General features: G+C 55.0%; 4 protein-coding genes across 4 annotated transcripts; 2 read left to right on the forward strand and 2 right to left on the reverse strand.

The window, feature by feature from the left end:
• Positions 1 to 2,149: 2,149 nt before the first annotated feature.
• On the forward strand, positions 2,150 to 6,165 carry MONBRDRAFT_32602 (uncharacterized protein; the record flags this gene model as incomplete). The annotated part of the gene is made up of 18 exons (XM_001746089.1): positions 2,150 to 2,188; positions 2,275 to 2,469; positions 2,585 to 2,660; positions 2,762 to 2,937; positions 3,068 to 3,135; positions 3,226 to 3,316; positions 3,431 to 3,572; positions 3,706 to 3,872; positions 4,013 to 4,165; positions 4,298 to 4,386; positions 4,465 to 4,575; positions 4,658 to 4,790; positions 4,980 to 5,038; positions 5,146 to 5,229; positions 5,301 to 5,374; positions 5,512 to 5,581; positions 5,651 to 5,781; positions 5,901 to 6,165. The coding sequence occupies 18 exons, from the start codon at positions 2,150 to 2,152 to the stop codon at positions 5,990 to 5,992; spliced, it is 1,950 nt and encodes a 649-aa protein (XP_001746141.1). The 3' UTR covers positions 5,993 to 6,165.
• An 810-nt stretch (positions 6,166 to 6,975) lies between these two features.
• Positions 6,976 to 9,428, forward strand: MONBRDRAFT_8624 (uncharacterized protein; the record flags this gene model as incomplete). Its single annotated transcript, XM_001746090.1, has 4 exons — positions 6,976 to 7,083; positions 7,413 to 7,598; positions 7,987 to 8,397; positions 9,303 to 9,428. 4 exons carry the CDS (start codon positions 6,976 to 6,978, stop codon positions 9,426 to 9,428), a joined length of 831 nt encoding a protein of 276 aa, XP_001746142.1.
• A 583-nt stretch (positions 9,429 to 10,011) lies between these two features.
• MONBRDRAFT_32603 (uncharacterized protein) lies at positions 10,012 to 14,435 on the reverse strand. Its single transcript, XM_001746225.1, has 14 exons — positions 14,244 to 14,435; positions 13,555 to 14,004; positions 13,325 to 13,410; positions 13,083 to 13,214; positions 12,833 to 12,974; positions 12,576 to 12,692; positions 12,406 to 12,452; positions 12,174 to 12,275; positions 12,041 to 12,091; positions 11,725 to 11,926; positions 11,387 to 11,490; positions 11,209 to 11,297; positions 11,023 to 11,088; positions 10,012 to 10,924 (listed from the first exon to the last, which is right to left on the reverse strand). Exons 1-14 carry the CDS (start codon positions 14,366 to 14,368, stop codon positions 10,115 to 10,117), a joined length of 2,523 nt encoding a protein of 840 aa, XP_001746277.1. The 5' UTR covers positions 14,369 to 14,435; the 3' UTR covers positions 10,012 to 10,114.
• A 794-nt stretch (positions 14,436 to 15,229) lies between these two features.
• MONBRDRAFT_32604 (uncharacterized protein) lies at positions 15,230 to 16,497 on the reverse strand (the record flags this gene model as incomplete). The annotated part of the gene is made up of 2 exons (XM_001746226.1): positions 15,230 to 16,062; positions 16,180 to 16,497. The coding sequence occupies 2 exons, from the start codon at positions 16,495 to 16,497 to the stop codon at positions 15,577 to 15,579; spliced, it is 804 nt and encodes a 267-aa protein (XP_001746278.1). The 3' UTR covers positions 15,230 to 15,576.
• Between the last annotated feature and the right edge of the window lie 463 nt (positions 16,498 to 16,960).

Consider the following 16,960-nt stretch of genomic DNA (forward strand, 5'->3'; position numbering starts at 1 on the left):
ATGGAAAGAGGACTGGGTTGGATGATCGGGGATAAAGGTAGCCGGGTCGAACGATCCACGCCTGGACACACGGCACGCAAACCCCGACCCAAACGAGTAAGATTCACAACAGCACGGTAAGCGCTCGGAACCAAAAGTCATTCATCCGTCACAGAAGACGAGTGGAGAGCATAGGATACAGAGCAGAATCTGTAAAACAACTTGGACAACAGAGTGTGAAGAAACACCGAAAAAAAAACACACGCCACCACAAAAACCAATAATCGGGTTGCACAACAAGTCGACTGCACAACGGGTCGACTACACAAAGAGCCAACATGTCCTCGTGGCCACGAGGACATGCGGTGGACATGCCACATGTGGGCAGATAAACTGGGGCCGCCAAGACTCAGACGGTGTGACGGTCCGACATGACGCGCACAACAGAGCCCAGGCCAACCTTGTCCACCAGCTGCCAAGAGCAAGCGCACTCGTGAGCCCAAAGCAAGTGTAAGCCCATCGGCCAAGCGCCCAGGCAAATGGTGGCCATTTCAGACATACATGCTTGTGGAAGGTCAAAAGGGCGGCACTGTACGCCTCATCGGGCGTTTCCATGCCCTTGTACACGTACTTCATCATCACGTCACATTCCTCCTGCGCCAGACAGACCGAGCAAGAGCAGTAGCAGCAAGAATCAGCCGGCCGCCTGGTCACCCGTTCGGCTGGCAAGCCAGAGAAAATGGTGATGCTGCTGGGGCAGCTCAAGAAATCAGCACGTACATCAGAAAGTTGCTTGACAGTCGGGCCAATGTCGGCCTGCTTCATGCTGCTCACCACATCCAAAACCGTACGCAAGTTCTCGTTCTGGCGGCGAGGCAAAAATACAACAGAAACCATGAGATCCCACGGTGTGTGAATGCCGACGCTCTTCAACCACACGAGCCGAGCAGCCGTCCTCGGCAGCCGACGAACCTTGACGGCCATGTCAGCAGTGCCTTGAGGAGGGTTCTCAAGGGCCTTGTGAAGGGCACCAGCATAGTCCTTGGAGCTGATCAGGGTGCGGACCGCGTTGGAACGCTGCGAGACCTCGCTGGCAAGATCAACATTGAGGGTTTCATCGGTAAAGTTGTCCTCGTCAAACGCATCAACGTTGACCTTGCGGAAACCAGTGTTGCTCGTGTTCTTCGACATGGCTATTGGTTCTAAAATGGCAGTTGAAGCAAAGTCCACACGCCCTGCACATGCAACACGATGCATGAGGCAGAACCCCCTCGACACTGCATCGAGCAGCTTCCAAAACACCACCCGTCCTAAACTGAGAGGGCGCGCGGCAAGCCCCTACCACCTCTCCCACTGAAGGGCTTGCCCCCCCGCTCTTTCTCATACTCCAGTAGTATCCCTCCCGGTCCACCTGTCCCGTTAACAGGACGCTGCTCGCCGCCCGCCGCCGAGCACGCGAGCGCGCGCGCGCGATGAATTCAGTGCACTGAACGAACCTGGCGCCAACTTGGAAGAAAACTACAACACAACAGCTGTTGACAACGACGTTCGTAGCGGCAAATCAATGGAAATGATTTGGCAGTGTTTACCTGGTCAAATCTATTCAAAAAGACCCTCTGTGTATAAAATTGGAGGTGCTGTGTTTAGAAACAACAAAGTCAATGGAATAGCTGTCTCAAACGCCTGTTCTGGACAATTGACGCCAGGTTGGTCTGGGACAGATGAAATCGTCGCGCGCTCGCTCTCTGTCTCTCTCAAAGTGGCAGCCGGTCGTCAGTGGCACGGCTCCCGTCTTGGCTGAGCATGTGTCAATGGCATTATTTTTATGTGTAGTGTGTGGCATGTGCTCCGGACCTTGGCTCAATCGTGCCTTTGCGGCTGCCCACAACGCTTGTTCTTAGGAAAGCTTCTGGAGTCTTTCAGGCACACCGCCTCTTGCGCCCTCACGCCCGCCCACCTCGACCGATTCATCGGTGCCCAGCCAATCATCTCCGTGGTAGGTGAGGCGCCGTAGCATGCGTCTGCATTGGCATGAGACTGGTTGTGTTGTGCGCTTTGCGTGACAGAGCTGGAAGTCTCGGCGTCAGTCGCGTTGCACAAGCTCGCACTCACGGCGTCTGCCCGTCGTCCGCTCGCGGCCATGTACTGCAATTGGTGACAGACAGCTATCATGTCGCTCAAGAGTGCCGTCAAAACGGTTTTAACCAACGTAAGAAGACGGAAAGAAGAAACCGTGTTTCAGTCTTGCTGCATCCAACCACGCCACCTCATCATGTGCCGCCACTGTCCCACCAGTCCTTGCGCAGCGTTGCCGATGGCGGGGACTGGAAAGTGCTGGTCGTGGACAAGCCAGCCCTGCGCATGATTTCCGAGTGCGCGCGAATGTCCGAGATTCTCGACCTTGGCGTCACTGTTGTGGAAGATGTCTCCAAGCAGCGCAAGGTCCTGCCTCAGTTCCACGGCGTCTACTTTATTGAGCCCACGGAAGAGGTGCGATAGACGACAATGTTTTCCCTGGAAAACGTGAGAGCTCTAGCCTTGCCGTCTCATCTCCGAAAATATCCCCCTCCGAAAAAACAATGTTCGCTTGCACCCAACATGATAGAACCTGGACTATGTGATCCGTGACTTTGCTGATCGCACCCCAACCTACGAGGCTGCCCACCTGTTCTTCCTGTCTCGTACGATCCATGCCCCCCCCCCCCCCCCCAGCACATAGACCCTTACTTGTCAAGCTGAAAGGACCAAACTTAACCAGACGCTATGTCAACTCATTCTGCAGCCGTTCCTGACGCATTGATGGCCAAGCTGGCCAGCGCCAAGGCTGTCAAATATGTGAAGACTCTGAAGGAGATTAACACGCTCTTCATTCCCAAGGAACATCGCGTCTTCACGCTCAACGAGCCCCACGGCCTCGTTCAATATTATGGATCTCGCTCCTCCTCCTACAACATCGATGTATGCACGGCTGCTTCTGTCCCCCAAGATCCTTGCACCCCTTGCATTGGTGATGTTGCATGACCTCTGTGGTGAAGGCGCTGGCCTGACATTCAAAGTCCCTGCTTTCTTGCCCCTTGGTGTCCTGCAGCATCTGGTTCGCCGTCTTTCGACCCTGTGCACCACGATGAATGTGGCTCCCATTGTGCGCTACAGCAGGTGAGAATGACGATGCCATCCTTCAACTCTCCGATAATCTTGCCCGACGCTCCGCTCATACCCTTGCCTGCGCATGCGCGATGCTTTCAGCACCTCCACGCCAGGCACGGAGCGCATGGCTATGCAGCTGCAAAAGGAGATTGATATGTCGGTCTCTCAAGGCTTGATCAATGCACGCGAGGTTGGCTTTGCTCCATCTGCAGAATGGTGTTGGTCAAGCACAAGTCCTGCCCGTGTGATGCAACAAAACTGACCTCGACAACACGCTTGGTACCGCCCCTGTTCTCCTGTGCAGGGCAAGCTGAAGTCACAATTTCTGATTCTGGACCGCGCCGTCGACCTCAAGTCCCCTCTGGTGCACGAGCTGACGTACCAGGCTGCCGCCTACGACCTGCTGAACATTGAGAATGACATTTACAGCTACTCGACGGTCGACGGTACGAGGGGGCGCACTTTCTTCAACACTCTCATTGTTTGGCGCTGCCCGCCTTGCTTGTTGTCAATATATTTCACTAGCCGGGGCAGCTCACACAAACAACAACCGCCTCCACTCCACCCATTGACCCGCAGCTGGAGGCCGTGAGCAACAACGTCAGGTTGTCCTGGGCGAGGATGACGACATTTGGCTTCAGATGCGTCATCTGCACATCAGTGAAGTGTTTCGCAAGGTCAAGTCTAGCTTTGACGAGTTTTGCGTATCGGCCCGCCGACTGCAAGGCCTGCGCGACAGCCAGCAGGTTTGTATCCGCGCCTCCGACGTTCCCGCCGCTTGACGCGCGTCCTGGACGCGCGCCCTCGTTCAATACGCTGCCGTTCTTCTGCTCTTGTTCTCACCGTCTTGGTTCTTGGCCATGGCATGTGACTACTGCTGCCCCAGGGTGAAGGTGGTGCTGGTGCGCTGAAGCAAATGCTCAAAGACCTTCCCCAGCATCGTGAGCAGATGCAAAAGTATTCTTTGCATCTGGACATGTCCAACGCCATCAACATGGCCTTTTCCTCGACCATTGACAGCTGTACCAAGGCTGAGCAGGTAGGCTGCGTTTCGGTATATTTCAACTTCCCATCACCTGATTTGTCGCCTCTCCCAAGATGGGCCCACCCTTTCAACTTGACGTTTCCGGTGAGCTTCGACTCGTGCTCACAAGGGTACATGCAATCGTAGAACATTGTGACGGAGGAGGAGCAAGACGGCAACAAGGTCCGCGACTTTATTGGCGAGGTAGCCAGTGTAGTCGTTGACCGCCGTGTTTCGTAAGTGCCCTTGTCCTCCCCCTGAGCTACCCTGAGAATGCCGTTGGAATAACCCGCCTTTGGGTGTTGGCTGTGCAGGACTGAGGACAAGCTGCGCTGCCTGATGTTGTGCGTCTTGGCCAAGAACGGCACGTCCAGCCACGAACTGAATAATCTGCTCGACAATGCCAACATTGCCACCCCCAGCCGGTGCGTCGCGACCGCTCTCCCTTCTTTGAATGCATGCTTGCCTCTCACGGTGTCCAACCTTGCTTGATGTGCATGTGTCCAGCTCGGCCATCTACAATCTGGAGATGCTCGGGGCGACCGTGGTTGCAGATCGCCGTGGCCGCAAGCCCAAGACCATGAAGCGCATTGAACGCGACATGCCCTATGTCCTCTCACGCTGGACACCCATTGTCAAGGTGTGGCGATAACGAGGGTCAAGAGGGACATGCTCTTCGCCTTTTGTGTGTGGTTTTTGTTTTTTTTTTGTGTGTGTTTTTTTTGTTTTTGTTTTTTGTTTTTTATGTTTTTTTTCCGTCCCTTCTTCTCTGCCACTCACCCCCGCCAGCTCAACGTCGGCCGGTCGACATATTTGCCTTGCCCAACAGGATCTGATGGAATACATTGCCACCGGACAATTGGACCTCGAATCCTACCCCGCTGTTCGGTAGGTCTCGAGAAAATCCCGCCTTGCCATTAATCTGCATGCGTGGGCGACGATCGTGCGCCATGCTCGCTGATCCGCCGATCTGCACCCGTTGGTCCCTTGGATAGGGATGGACCCAGTGTAGTGCAACCCAAGCGCGCCAGCAAATCGGTTGAGGAAGACGATGATGGACCGGCGACCTCTGCGCGCAAGTGAGTTTTCCTGCCATCGCCGCCGCAAATCACGGCAACGCGTGCCCTGATGCTGCGCAAATCCTTGACAGGCGCGGCAACTGGGCCAAGAACAAGGGCAACAACCGCTCGCTGCCCTCGACCCCGTCGGGTGTCGCTGTCTCTGGTATGTCATGGCGCTGGCAGCCAGCACTTTTTTTCTTGTTTGGGAGGGTCAAGCATTTGTGGTGTTGGTGCGTGTGTCTGTTCTTTGACATCTTGGTGATTCCATTAAATTTACGGTTTTGTTTGGGATACGCTTAGGCAATGGCGCCGCTGGTGCTGCGGAAAGCGCCAAGCCCAAGCTTTTTGTCTTTATCAATGGCACCGTGAGGTGAGTGACTCTGCACCATGGTGGCGGCTCGATGCAAGAGGGGCTCACATTGATCTATGCATTTGCCAGCTACAACGAGATTCGCTGCGCATATGAGGTCAGCCAGTCCTCGGGATATGAGGTGTACATTGGGGCCCACAACATTGCCACCCCAGCAGAGTTTGTTGAGCTCGTTAGTCTGCTGGACAAAGCCGACCAAGGTCTGTTCGAGCAAACTCCTTGCTGGCAGCATGTTGGACCTGGCTGTATTTAAAGGACCCTTTCCTTTGCTTTTTCACGCTCATGAAATCGTGTGCCACTGTTTCTGTCGACCCCACAGATGTTCAGGTGCTGACACAGGGTCAGGGCGACGGTGGCTTGGTCATCACGACGGGCAGTGCGCAAGCAGGTCTCAACCTGGCCGAGGTGTAAATTCAGCCGTCCTCTGTATTTTTGTTGAGACTGCTGGTCTCTTTTGCTTTTTTTTCCTCGCCCTTGCCACCTTCATGACTGGCTCTCATTTGATGATGAGGTGAGCAGCTGGCAACTCGTTTTAATTTTGTCGTCTTTTATTGTACACACCCCAATTGTACTCCGTGTACTTGAACAACATCAAGTGCAGACTCTGGGAAAAGAAAAAGATGAGGAAGAAAAGAAACAAACAAGTTGAAGAAAAGAGTTGAGCCTGAGAAGATGGTACACACAAAAACTGACGGTTTGAAATACCAACGCAGCGTCGGGCGCACACATGATAGGCTTCTCCGCACAGTGGGATGGCAAGAAGAACCGAAAAGGGTGTCGGTTCTGTGGATCCCATGCCATTTAGGAGGTAGGTGGATAAGCAAGGTGCCTTCTGGAACGAGGGCTCAGATGGCTTGGTAACTGTTGGGGCTTGGGAAAGCAGGCTTATCTGGAATATTCTCCTTGCGGCAATGAGCCACCAAGCAGCGACACCTGAAGAAAGAAACAAAGAAAAATATGGGACATGCGCGTCACGCGCCAAGTCAAGCACGACCATGAGCAGGGAGAGGGTGAAGGCTTACCACCACCACGAAAGCCGGAAGCCATCCTTGATCAAGGGCGGGAAGGAACACCAGAAGGTCTTGTGAACAATGAGCTCGGTCCCGCGCTTGCCGTCTCGATACAACAGCCTGAGATGGTTGCACGGCCGTCAGGCAATGAGACGGGATCGCGAGGCAAAGGCTGACTGGACCAGTGAGCCCACGGCAGGCACATACACGGCACCAATGATAAAGTAACAAATCAAAGGGATGAAGAAGCAGAGGAGCAAGATGGTGCCGACATCATCTTGTTTCTGCCGAGTGGAAGTACCATTGCCATTGGCAGGCTGATCACCGCACAGGTAATCGGAATAGACGTTAAATTCGACGACACACTGCGAGGCCCCGACCAACATGGCGCAATCACGGCAACAAGCGTTTGAGCGTGTCAGGATGATCAAGCCAAGGCAGGAAGGGCTTACGAGCGGCCAAGCTCGAGGCAGCAAGACAGCAGCAACACAGGTGTGGCGTTTGCACGCACGTCAAGAGATGAGTCGGACACTGTTTGAACGTAGGTTTTTGAGGCTTTTGTATCGCACTTGAAGTTGATTGTGGTTCGAGATCTGCGAGGCCAAGGTGAAGCGGTGCCCTCGCAGGCCGTGAGGTGACGTTTGAGTATCAAGGCTCAGGATTTGCTATGCGGAACCATGTGGACTGACAAATGACCATCATCGGCATAGGTGCACTCGTCGCCCTGAAGGGTGGCGATGGCAACGGTATCGTTATTGCTGAGGGGTGTCTGGTAATTGGTCTCCTTGACCTGCAGCGTGTTGAGATAGCCATCTGTTCAGGGAGCCACGTGCAGTGAGCCTGGGGTGGTGTGGCGAGGTGCAGACTGGGAAGCGATGCTTTGTGCACGCACGGAACGCGGACGTACAGTTGACTTTGCCGGTGGCACCGTTGAAGACCTCGCAGACCATGGTCCCCGCGGTACAGTAGCCGCTGTCAAAGTGGAGCTGTTCGCAAATGTTGAGACGGTACGTGTATGCCTTTGAGAAAAATGAGGCGCTCGAGTAATCCGAGGTGGTTGGCGCCGCGAGTTTGTTCAGATCAAATTCAGAGAGCTAGCAGTAATGGAGGCCATGCAAGGGGCATCGTAAGTGCTGTGGCGCACCGATACGCGTGCGCCGCGCAAGAATGGGGACAACCCTAGCCAACACGGCCGGTCGAACCGAGCTAGGTGGCAAACCTGGCAGCGAGGGGAGGCGTGCAGCTGCTCCTCCGAGGATCGATAGGTGGCACTGTCGGCCGCCGCGGTCACCAGCAAGGCCGCGATCAAAGCGCGCACAAGTGAAGATGTCCCCATACTGATTGTGCAAGCACCACCAGCTGCACGACACGACACTGTTGGTACAATCTATCCAGCTTCACCAAACACTGGACAAGCGGCTACGCTCTCAACAACAAGCAGCACGCGGCAAATTACACACTGCTGTTTCTCCATCTACAGCCCCAGCACCAGAGAGCACCAGAGAGGACCAGCAGCCCCAGCGAGAACCAGCGCAACAGAGAGCACCAGAGAGAACAAGCAGCACCCGTTCACCAGAGTATCAGCGCACCAAAGAGCACCAGAGGGCACCAGCAGGCACCAGCGGGCACCAGAGTATCAGCGCACTCGAGGGCACCAGAGAGAGCTCAGAGGGCACCAGCGGGCACCAGAGTATCAGCGCACTCGAGGGCACCAGAGAGAGCTCAGAGCACGATCGAAATGGACATGTGGGCTGCTGGTGTTTCTGGAGGCAGAGACCGTGTGGGGTTGGCGGATGTTATGAAGAGGTACGTGGTGATGCAGATATAATTTCAGAGAAGAGAGCGTCTCGTGATGGTCCAAGGCTGACAAGTCCCTTTAATTTACTATACGTTCAGAGATGTGTTCTACAGAGGATGAAGATGTAGAGCACATTGCATAGCATAACGTGAGCCCAAGAGACACACATGATGGAGAGAGGGTAGCAGCTGCTGTGCCGATCGCACCATGCTGCAACAACTCCCGATTCCGCTTCACAAAATATGTTTACTAACATTAACAAAACAAATAATAGTAAAATATATTCCACATTTACTCTTATTGTCATACAAATGGTTTGCTTGTAAGAACCAACTTTGTCATTTGTCACACTTTTAAAACGAAAAGCGATAGAGAGAGAGAGAGAGCGCGCGCGCGCGATGGAGCTGCATCGAGTGGCATCGGCAGGCGGGACGCCGCTGCCAAAGGGTGAGTGGGCCGGTGTGCTGGCGGCGGTATGAGTGGTGTTGGGCGCTGGTTGTGTTGGATGCAAAAAAGGTTTTGCCTGGGGTGTGTTTTGTGCTGACCGGTCGCTCCTGCTCTCCACTGATGTGTGATGATGGTCAAACTTGATGACGCAGCGGCTGCCCACCGGCGATTGGAGATGACAACGTCTGGCGTCACTGCCTCGGACCAAGCTGAAAAGGCTCCCACGCTCAAGGTCTGCTCCTGCTTGTGATCCTTGTTATTCCATGCCGACCTGCTCGTAATGACGTTTCCCTTTTGCCTGTATTCGCCCCGCACCCCGTCAACTTCTTCTTCTTCTTCTAGCATCAACTCAACTCGGAAGAGAATAACCTCAAGCGGAGCCTTCTCCATCGCCATGTCGACATTGGTACGGCTGCGCCAGGGACTGAGTTTCCCAATCACCTTCTCTGTCTTCTCTCCGTTCCAGTCCAACTGTACATGTGCACACGCTTTCCCCGTTGTGCTGGGACTGCATGCCTCACTACCGCCTGGCAACCGGACCGACCGAATGACAGATTTTCCGGATGATTTCGATGAAGACGATGTCACCTGACCTTGTGGCATGCTTGCCCGTGCTCCATGGCTGCCATGCGCTGCGATTCGGACGGGCATTGTACATAGTAGACTCCTTTTCCAAAGCGTGACAACAGCTCGAGGCGTCGCCTCTTGTCAACCTTTTCTTTGCCCTTTTCGCCCATCAATTGTCAATTGCTTCGTGATCAAGTGGACTTTGAAAGTGACACCAAGCGTGCTGGTTGGGATGGTCGCCCCCACGACAGCCACGCAACCATGCCACTCGACTTTTTGTAGCAAAGCTGATGCTCTCGTGCGTGACGCCACCGGGCATCACGGCAATTTCAATTAGTCGGGACGGACAAACGCGCACCCAAACAAAACATTGGCAGCAAACACCTCAGACATGGGCAAGGACGCGCACGAACGAGCACGCGCACAACAAGATGATTGCCTAACATGGAAAATCAAGGCAACACCGACACACAACACTTGATTGGTGCATGGAATCACAAGGACGCACAGACCCTCTGCCACGGACATGCAGCAATTAATCCAACAAACACAACAGAAGAGGGGTAGAAGAACACAACAAGGGGAACAAAAAAAAAAAAAAGCAAGGCAAACCGCTAAATGTACACTGTACTCAACGCAAGGGGGGAAAGAGATTTAAAAGGCAGCATCAGCACTGGGAACGTGAGCGCGACCCCGTGCTACAGGCTGGGCTCACTGAGGGTGCTCAACATCCAGATAGCCGTCACCCTCTTCCTCGCCCTGTGCCGCTGGAGGAGCGGCTGCGGGTGCTGCACTCTCATCAAAATCGAGGTAACCATCCGTTTCCTCCGCTGCGCCGCCCAACTGTGGCACTGCCGGGGCAGCAGCTGTGGCCCCTTCGTCAAAATCGAGGTAGCCGTCCGTTTCCTCGGCAGATGCCCCCGGTTGAGGTATCACTGACGAGGTGGGCGCGGCTCCCTCATCGAAATCGAGGTACCCGTCTGTCTCATCTGCGGCCGTGACCGGCGCTGGCGGTGCAGAAGTTGGCGGTGGAAGGCCGCTTCCAGGATGCTCCACATCCAGATAGCCGTCATCTTGGGAGGCATCCGCGAGCGCCGCCGCGGAGGACGCAGGCATGCCACTACCGGGTTGCTCAACGTCCAGGTAGCCATCATCCTGGGTGGCCTGGGGTTGACCCATGGCAGCAGCGCCCGCGCCCGCCGCACCACCCGCACCCGATTCCTGCACATCAAGATATCCATCGTCATGATTGACAGCGGCCGCGACCGGCATGCCTGCCGCCTGAGCTTGACCAGGTGTGGTCACGTCCAGGTAGCCGTCGACGTGACCAGGTGCCGGCTGGGGCCGCATGCCTGCTTGGGAATATTGGTCCTTGCCCGCACCGCCGACGGCAGAAGCGGCTCTGTAAGCTCCATTGCTGGTTACTGTGCGTGGTGCGCCATCGGCAGGTGCTGGGCCCTCTTCGTATCCTGGATTGAAGATGGGGGCGTGCGCCGACATGTTTTCGTACATGCCAGCACCCTACCAGCAAGTCACGGCACAACCATCAAAATGAAAAAGCCGGTGAATGCCCCTCAAGCCAGGCACCTGCGTTGCCATTACAATGCCGGGAAGCAAACCTCGGAGGGGCGAGGGCCACGGTAGCCGGGATTGGAAAAGCTTGTGATGGACTTTGGCATGCGATGCTGAGATGACACCGTGATTGCAGGTCGATGCGGGCAGCAGGTAGCAGCCTGATGAGAGGCGAAATGATGGAAGGGCATCATGGGTGCAAGCAATGAGGCCAATCCAGACTCATGACCGACCTCACGGGTACTAGAGGGCTTGCCCTTGCAACGGCAACAGATAATCCAAATGGCAGCAATGGCCAAGAGAACGGCAGCAGCAAGTACGCCTACATGTCCCAATTTCGTGAGTGAGCGCAATGAAAACCAAAGAAGCACATTGGGCGGCAATTGGGATGGGCATCACCAGCAAGCGCACCATAGAGAACGGGACCCTGAAACACGTCGTCGTCGTTGCTTGTCGACTGATCGGTGCCAGCAGAGTTAATCTCGCACTGCTCCCCCTCGTACCCCTCGGGGCACCTGGCGGTACCAAGTTGAAACGAAATCAGGCCAACTCAAGAGAGAAAACACCTGATCTTCATTGACAACACAGAAAGGCAAGGTGGAGGGCCACCTACTCGCATCGATGCCGGTCTCTGCTGACGGCCGAGCACACTTGATAGCTAGCACAAGGGCTTGCGTTACAGGGGTTTTCGACTGCCAGGTGGCGCAAAATTCAACAAAATGGCTCGGTAAGCTGTCAATCGGCCATACGGCGAGCAAATTGCACGCCGTTCCTCTCCCTCTCCGACCCCCTTGTCCCTCTCCCTCTTCTCCTCCCTCGCACGTATTCCTCGGAACATACATTCGCAGTTGTCACCAATGTACTCATCGGTACAGGAGCAAGTGTAGTTGCTGGCTTCGGCGTTGCCTGCCGCGCAGGTGCCACCGTGCTGGCAAGGCGAGGGATTGCACACTAACAAGCAATGAACGAGCGAGATTTGAGTTTGTTGAGCGGGGCGCACGGAGCTTTGAGCCAGGCAGCAGGGAGCAAACAGGCACGTGTTCCTATTGCACAAGAAAGCCTCACCTTCCATGATGTCGCAATTGGGCCCAGTGTAGCCGTCTGGGCAGGAAACATCTGCAAATTGGACAAGAAACGTGAGCCAAAGCAAAGTGGCGTGGGGTGAACTAAACCACGGTGAGCAAAACCTTTAACCCACTTGCACACAGGTCTCCACGCCATCCATCGGTACAATCGCAGTCGTAGCTGGTGTTGGAAGTGACGACGCAGGTTGCTCCGTTCTGACACAGATTGTCGGCGCCTGGAGATGCGAACCAGAGCACGCGCACACAAAAAAATCAATGCAGAAGCTTGGACGAGACAACTGGCGTGGCGCACTTGGAGCAATGGAATTTCTGGAAAGAAAGAAAAAAAAAAACATTGAGACTTACAAGAATCAATGAACTGGCACACCGTGCCACCAAGGCCTTGCGGACACCTGACAGCACCCGAGCGAAATGGATCAGTAAGTCGCTCATTGAGAAAGCTCCAAACTGCAAACAGCTAACGGCTTAGGATCGCTGCCGAGCATTGATGACCAAGAACATGGCAACGTGCTTACAAGCAGGTGAACGAATCAAAGCCCGCCTGTGTGGTGCAGGTACCGCCATTGGTACAAGGGTCAGGGTCACATTCATCGAGATCTGTCTCACAGATAGGACCGCCCCAACCAGAAGGACTAGAAAAAAAAACCCCCCAAATGTGAGGTAAGCACTGGGGCAGGGCAGGGACATGGCACGAGCATTCCATCCGTGATGATGGCTCGAGGCCTCATGAGCAGCCACCGTTGAACGAAAAAGGCAGGGAGGCAATCCTCACCAGGCACACTCAAAATTATCGTTGGGCAAGGAGAAACAGGTTCCGCCGTTGCGACAGGACACGCCCTCGTCGCAGTTGACCTGGATCGTACAGTGCTGTCCGTCCAAGTAGTCCGGGCAGTTGCACGTGTAGCCGTTAATGCCTACGTTGACGGGCCGGAATGCGTGTATTTAGCACACTGTGACCCCTTCCAGATGCAAGCGGGGCGCGGCAAGCAGGAGGCCAGAAATTTGAAAGATAACCAACGCACCGGGAACGCAAGTGCTGTTGCCAGCACAGCGCGGCTCGCCCGTCTCGTTGTAATACTTTTCGCAAAAGTCGGTGAAATCCTGACAATCAGGGCCGCTGTAGGCGGGATGACAGGTACAGTTGTACCCATCCCCTGAACAGAGTAACGGTAGCCGATTCAGTGAGACTCATTGGCATAAGAGATGATCATGTGCGAGCAGGAAGCGTGCTCGATGAACTCGTCTACAAGCATGGAAAAATTACCGAGGTTGGTGCAGGTTCCACCAACACCGCAGGGGTTGCCGTCGCAGTGGAGATCGACGTTGCAATATGGGCCGACCCAACCATTACTAAAAGATGAAGGGTGATACCGGAAAGAAGCGGCTGAGTGCAAGTTGCGTGGCCGATATTGAAAATCGGGGCAAGAGCCGAACCAAAAGTGCACAGGACGAGGTCAAGGGGCGAAGGTGGAAGATAAAAAAAAAACCACATACTCGCACGGGCTGCAAAAATATGGGGAATCCTCGGGCGCCTTGGGAACGTTGTTGATGCAAGTGCCATGGTCGTTGCAAGGTGCCTCTTTGGTCGTACACTCGTTGACATCCACGCAGGTGTTGGCGGATACACGCGTGGCCGCACCAAAGCTTTCGCACTCGGCCACAGTCACGCAAGTGCCGTTGGAGGTGTACGGGATGAAGCCATCGCTGCATTGAAGGCAGGTGGCGGCGGCATTGGTATGGCAACGATCGCAGTTGGCGGGGCAGGGCGTGAGACAGCTGGGGCCACCGTAGCCCTGCTCGCATTCACAGCGAGCGGGGTTGGACGCGCTGATAGTCATGCTGTACTCGCTGCAGTTGTCGACGCAGATGGGGAACGGGGTCAAATACCATCCATTGGTGCAGCTGGTGCAGGTGCCAGCGGTGCATTCACAGTTGTGCGGGCAACTAGTCAGGACAAGGAATCGGCAACAAACCGGCGGTGAGCGACGCATTAGGAACCAGCGCCTTGTTTGCAGTCAACGCACGCCCACGGTGCGCGCGCAATGCTGAGCTGAGTGAGATGACAACAAACAACAACAACAGCAACAACAACTCCTCGACAAACGGTTGATCGAGTCGGCAGCCATCCCATGACACGAAATCCCACTCAGACATGACCAGATCTCCGACTGAACTGAACGTACTCATCGCGACCATCCAAGCCATAGAGGTCACCACCGAGCTGCCGCTGATGCAGCACGGTAACGGTTGCGGCAAGCGCAGCCAGCAGCAGGCCCACGGCAAGCAGTCGCATGGACCGGCCCGGCATGACAGCATTGGAGCTCAAGCCCTCATCGTGAGCGAGGTGGTGCGTCCGTGTTGATCCGCTTCTTTGAACACCTGCATTTGACAGCGGTATGTACCGCGCTGCCTGACGCTGCCCCTTCATCGCCGCGACACGGGAAGAAGCACAAAACGGAAAAAAAAAAAAAAGAACGACAGAGGCAGAGCGCCAGAGGTGGCAACTTGACTGGCTCGGTGTGGAAGAGAGTTGGCTATCTTGGGTACCTTGGCGAGAGAGGATTGCTTGGTGTGAATGCGCTGGCTTGCAAACACCAAGCCAAACGCAGAGGTACAGTTGATATTAGGATGACATTCAGAGATCAAGTAAGGAGGAAGTGAGTTCCTGAGAGGCATGTTCAAAAGCCTTCAAGGCCAGCGCTCCGGAGTCGCACCCCGCCCACATCTATAGTGTGGTCACAGTGACACTTTAAAACTGTATATGTGTGACCAGTATCACACATGAGTGGGGTCTTGCTTGAGGCGCTACCATCTGTAGTGATATTCTCACTGTGTTCGTGGAAAGGCGCGCTGCCCGGTGGCTGGCGGGATCTGCTGCTGGGCGATGAGGGAAGGTGGTCTGGTCAACTTTTAGAAACGGGCGCGCTATGCGATCGAGGAAGCTTGAAAGGCGCAGAAACAGAAAGAGCAACCAGCGTGATCTTTGGCTTTTACTTTCAATTTTTCCAATAGAAGGGGAGCATGCATAAAAACACTCAAGACGCTACAGCAGGCAGCTCGCCGGAGTCTGTAGCTTGCTAAACAACAACAGCGACACAAAACGCCCAATTTCAGAGAAGTCAAATTGGCAAACAAAACTCTAATAGAGCTCCGGTCCACGTTGCCAGCACTGCGGGTCAACCGTGCCGGACACTCTCTTTGCAGCCGTAACAGCGCACATTCCTGAACACGCAAACTCCCACACGAAAAGCAACCGGGCCACTTGACTCAGCGCTGCGACCAACGATCCGGTATAAAGTTGGTTGCTGCCCACTCGTATGTTGCTATCATGTGGAACAATAAGAAAAGGGGGAAACGTCTGAAAAACAAAACTAAACCAAAGAAGCCAAAACTAGGTAAGGCGGGGCAACGGCCTGCGCAGCAGGCGGTCGCGCGAATGAACAAGTTGGATGATGATGCTGACGAAGATGATGACACGAACACAAGCACGCGCGAGCGCGACCACCACGGCCCTCGTTAGCTGGGAATGGGCGCGACAACGGTGGTGTCTTGGACGGGCTTGGCAGAGCCTGCGGAGACGGCTACCATGGTGGTCATCATGTTAGCTGCCGCCATGTTGTTAAAAGGCATCATCGGGTACATCATGTGCATGTTGCCCATGAAGAAGGGGTTGAAGGCCATGGGGTGCATCATGGCACTACTGCTGGGTACGGTGGTGGCCGAGACAGGCGAACTCTTGAACATGGCCATGCTGGGCATGGTAACAGCGGGCAGCATCGAGCTGGGCATGATCGAGTGGGGTAGGGGCAAGTTGAAGTGGGCGGGTGCACTCAGCATGCCAGCTGGAGGCGAAATGGTTTGGGCGTGGGCCGAAAGCATGGAAGAGGGGCCAGCGCCAGCACCAGAGGAGTTGGATGAGGATCCTGAGACAATGGCTTGCAGGTCCTCGGTGCCGTTGCAGCGATCTTGATCCAGCAGACGCAAAAAGCGCGCGCGCAAGGTCTGTCATGGCATCAGGTCCAGGTGAAGTGAGCATGGCAACAGCACGCATATGTGGCTGACGGTTAACCCGCTTAAAGGAGATATGGTGTGCGTGCTAGACTTTGACGCGTGACTCACCATGCTGCTGGGCTTGTTAGCAAGGGACGAACTCTTGGCAAGGTCATTGAGCTGTTCGAGCAACTTCAAAGCCTTGTCGGCCGTCTTGGGCAGATGTTGGCGATCCATGCGCCAAGCTCGTGAGTGGGACGGCTGCCAGAAGCACTTGTACTCGGAGAGGCAGTGGCGGATCGACGTTTTCCATCGCGCGCGTTGGAGAATGTTGACGTCGGCCTGATGGGCTTCGAGCCAGGCGCAGATCTGCTTGGTGGTGAGACCGCGCTCGCTGTCGTGGTCGGCCAGCGCCAGCGAGACGCAGGCGGCATAAGTCAAAGGCATGATCTTGGTCTGGTGTATTCAGATAAGAAAAGGACAACCAAAAAAAGAGGAGGGGAGGGAGGGTAGCAAGACGGCGTGTGGGATTTGCGAGTCGGTGCTCGCTCGCCGGGGAGAAGGGTCAAGTCAAAAAAATGCGAGTGTGGGTCGTCTGAGATGAACAAGTGAGGGTGGTTCGGAATAGGGGGTTCCCCTTGGTGTATCCACACATTCGCGTAAACCAGGCGGTGGATGCAGGCCCTGAAAAGGGGTGATCACCTGTGGGACATGGTTTAGAATAAGCCTGAGGGTCAGGCGGGGTGCGGTGGTGGGTGCCCGATGGTGGGGGTTGCTGCTTTTTTTTGGTCTCTTTGGGGCAGGTTTGGGCGGGTTCTTGAGAGGTGATCAGCGAATCAACGCGTCGAGTTGCCTGTCCACGCATCGGAGGGTGGTGGGGGTGTTCTGTGGAACCTCGTTTAACATGGGG

The sequence above is a fragment of the Monosiga brevicollis genome, genomic scaffold, assembly GCF_000002865.3.
Source record: "Monosiga brevicollis MX1 MONBRscaffold_11 genomic scaffold, whole genome shotgun sequence".
NCBI classification, from domain to species: Eukaryota; class Choanoflagellata; order Craspedida; family Salpingoecidae; genus Monosiga; species Monosiga brevicollis.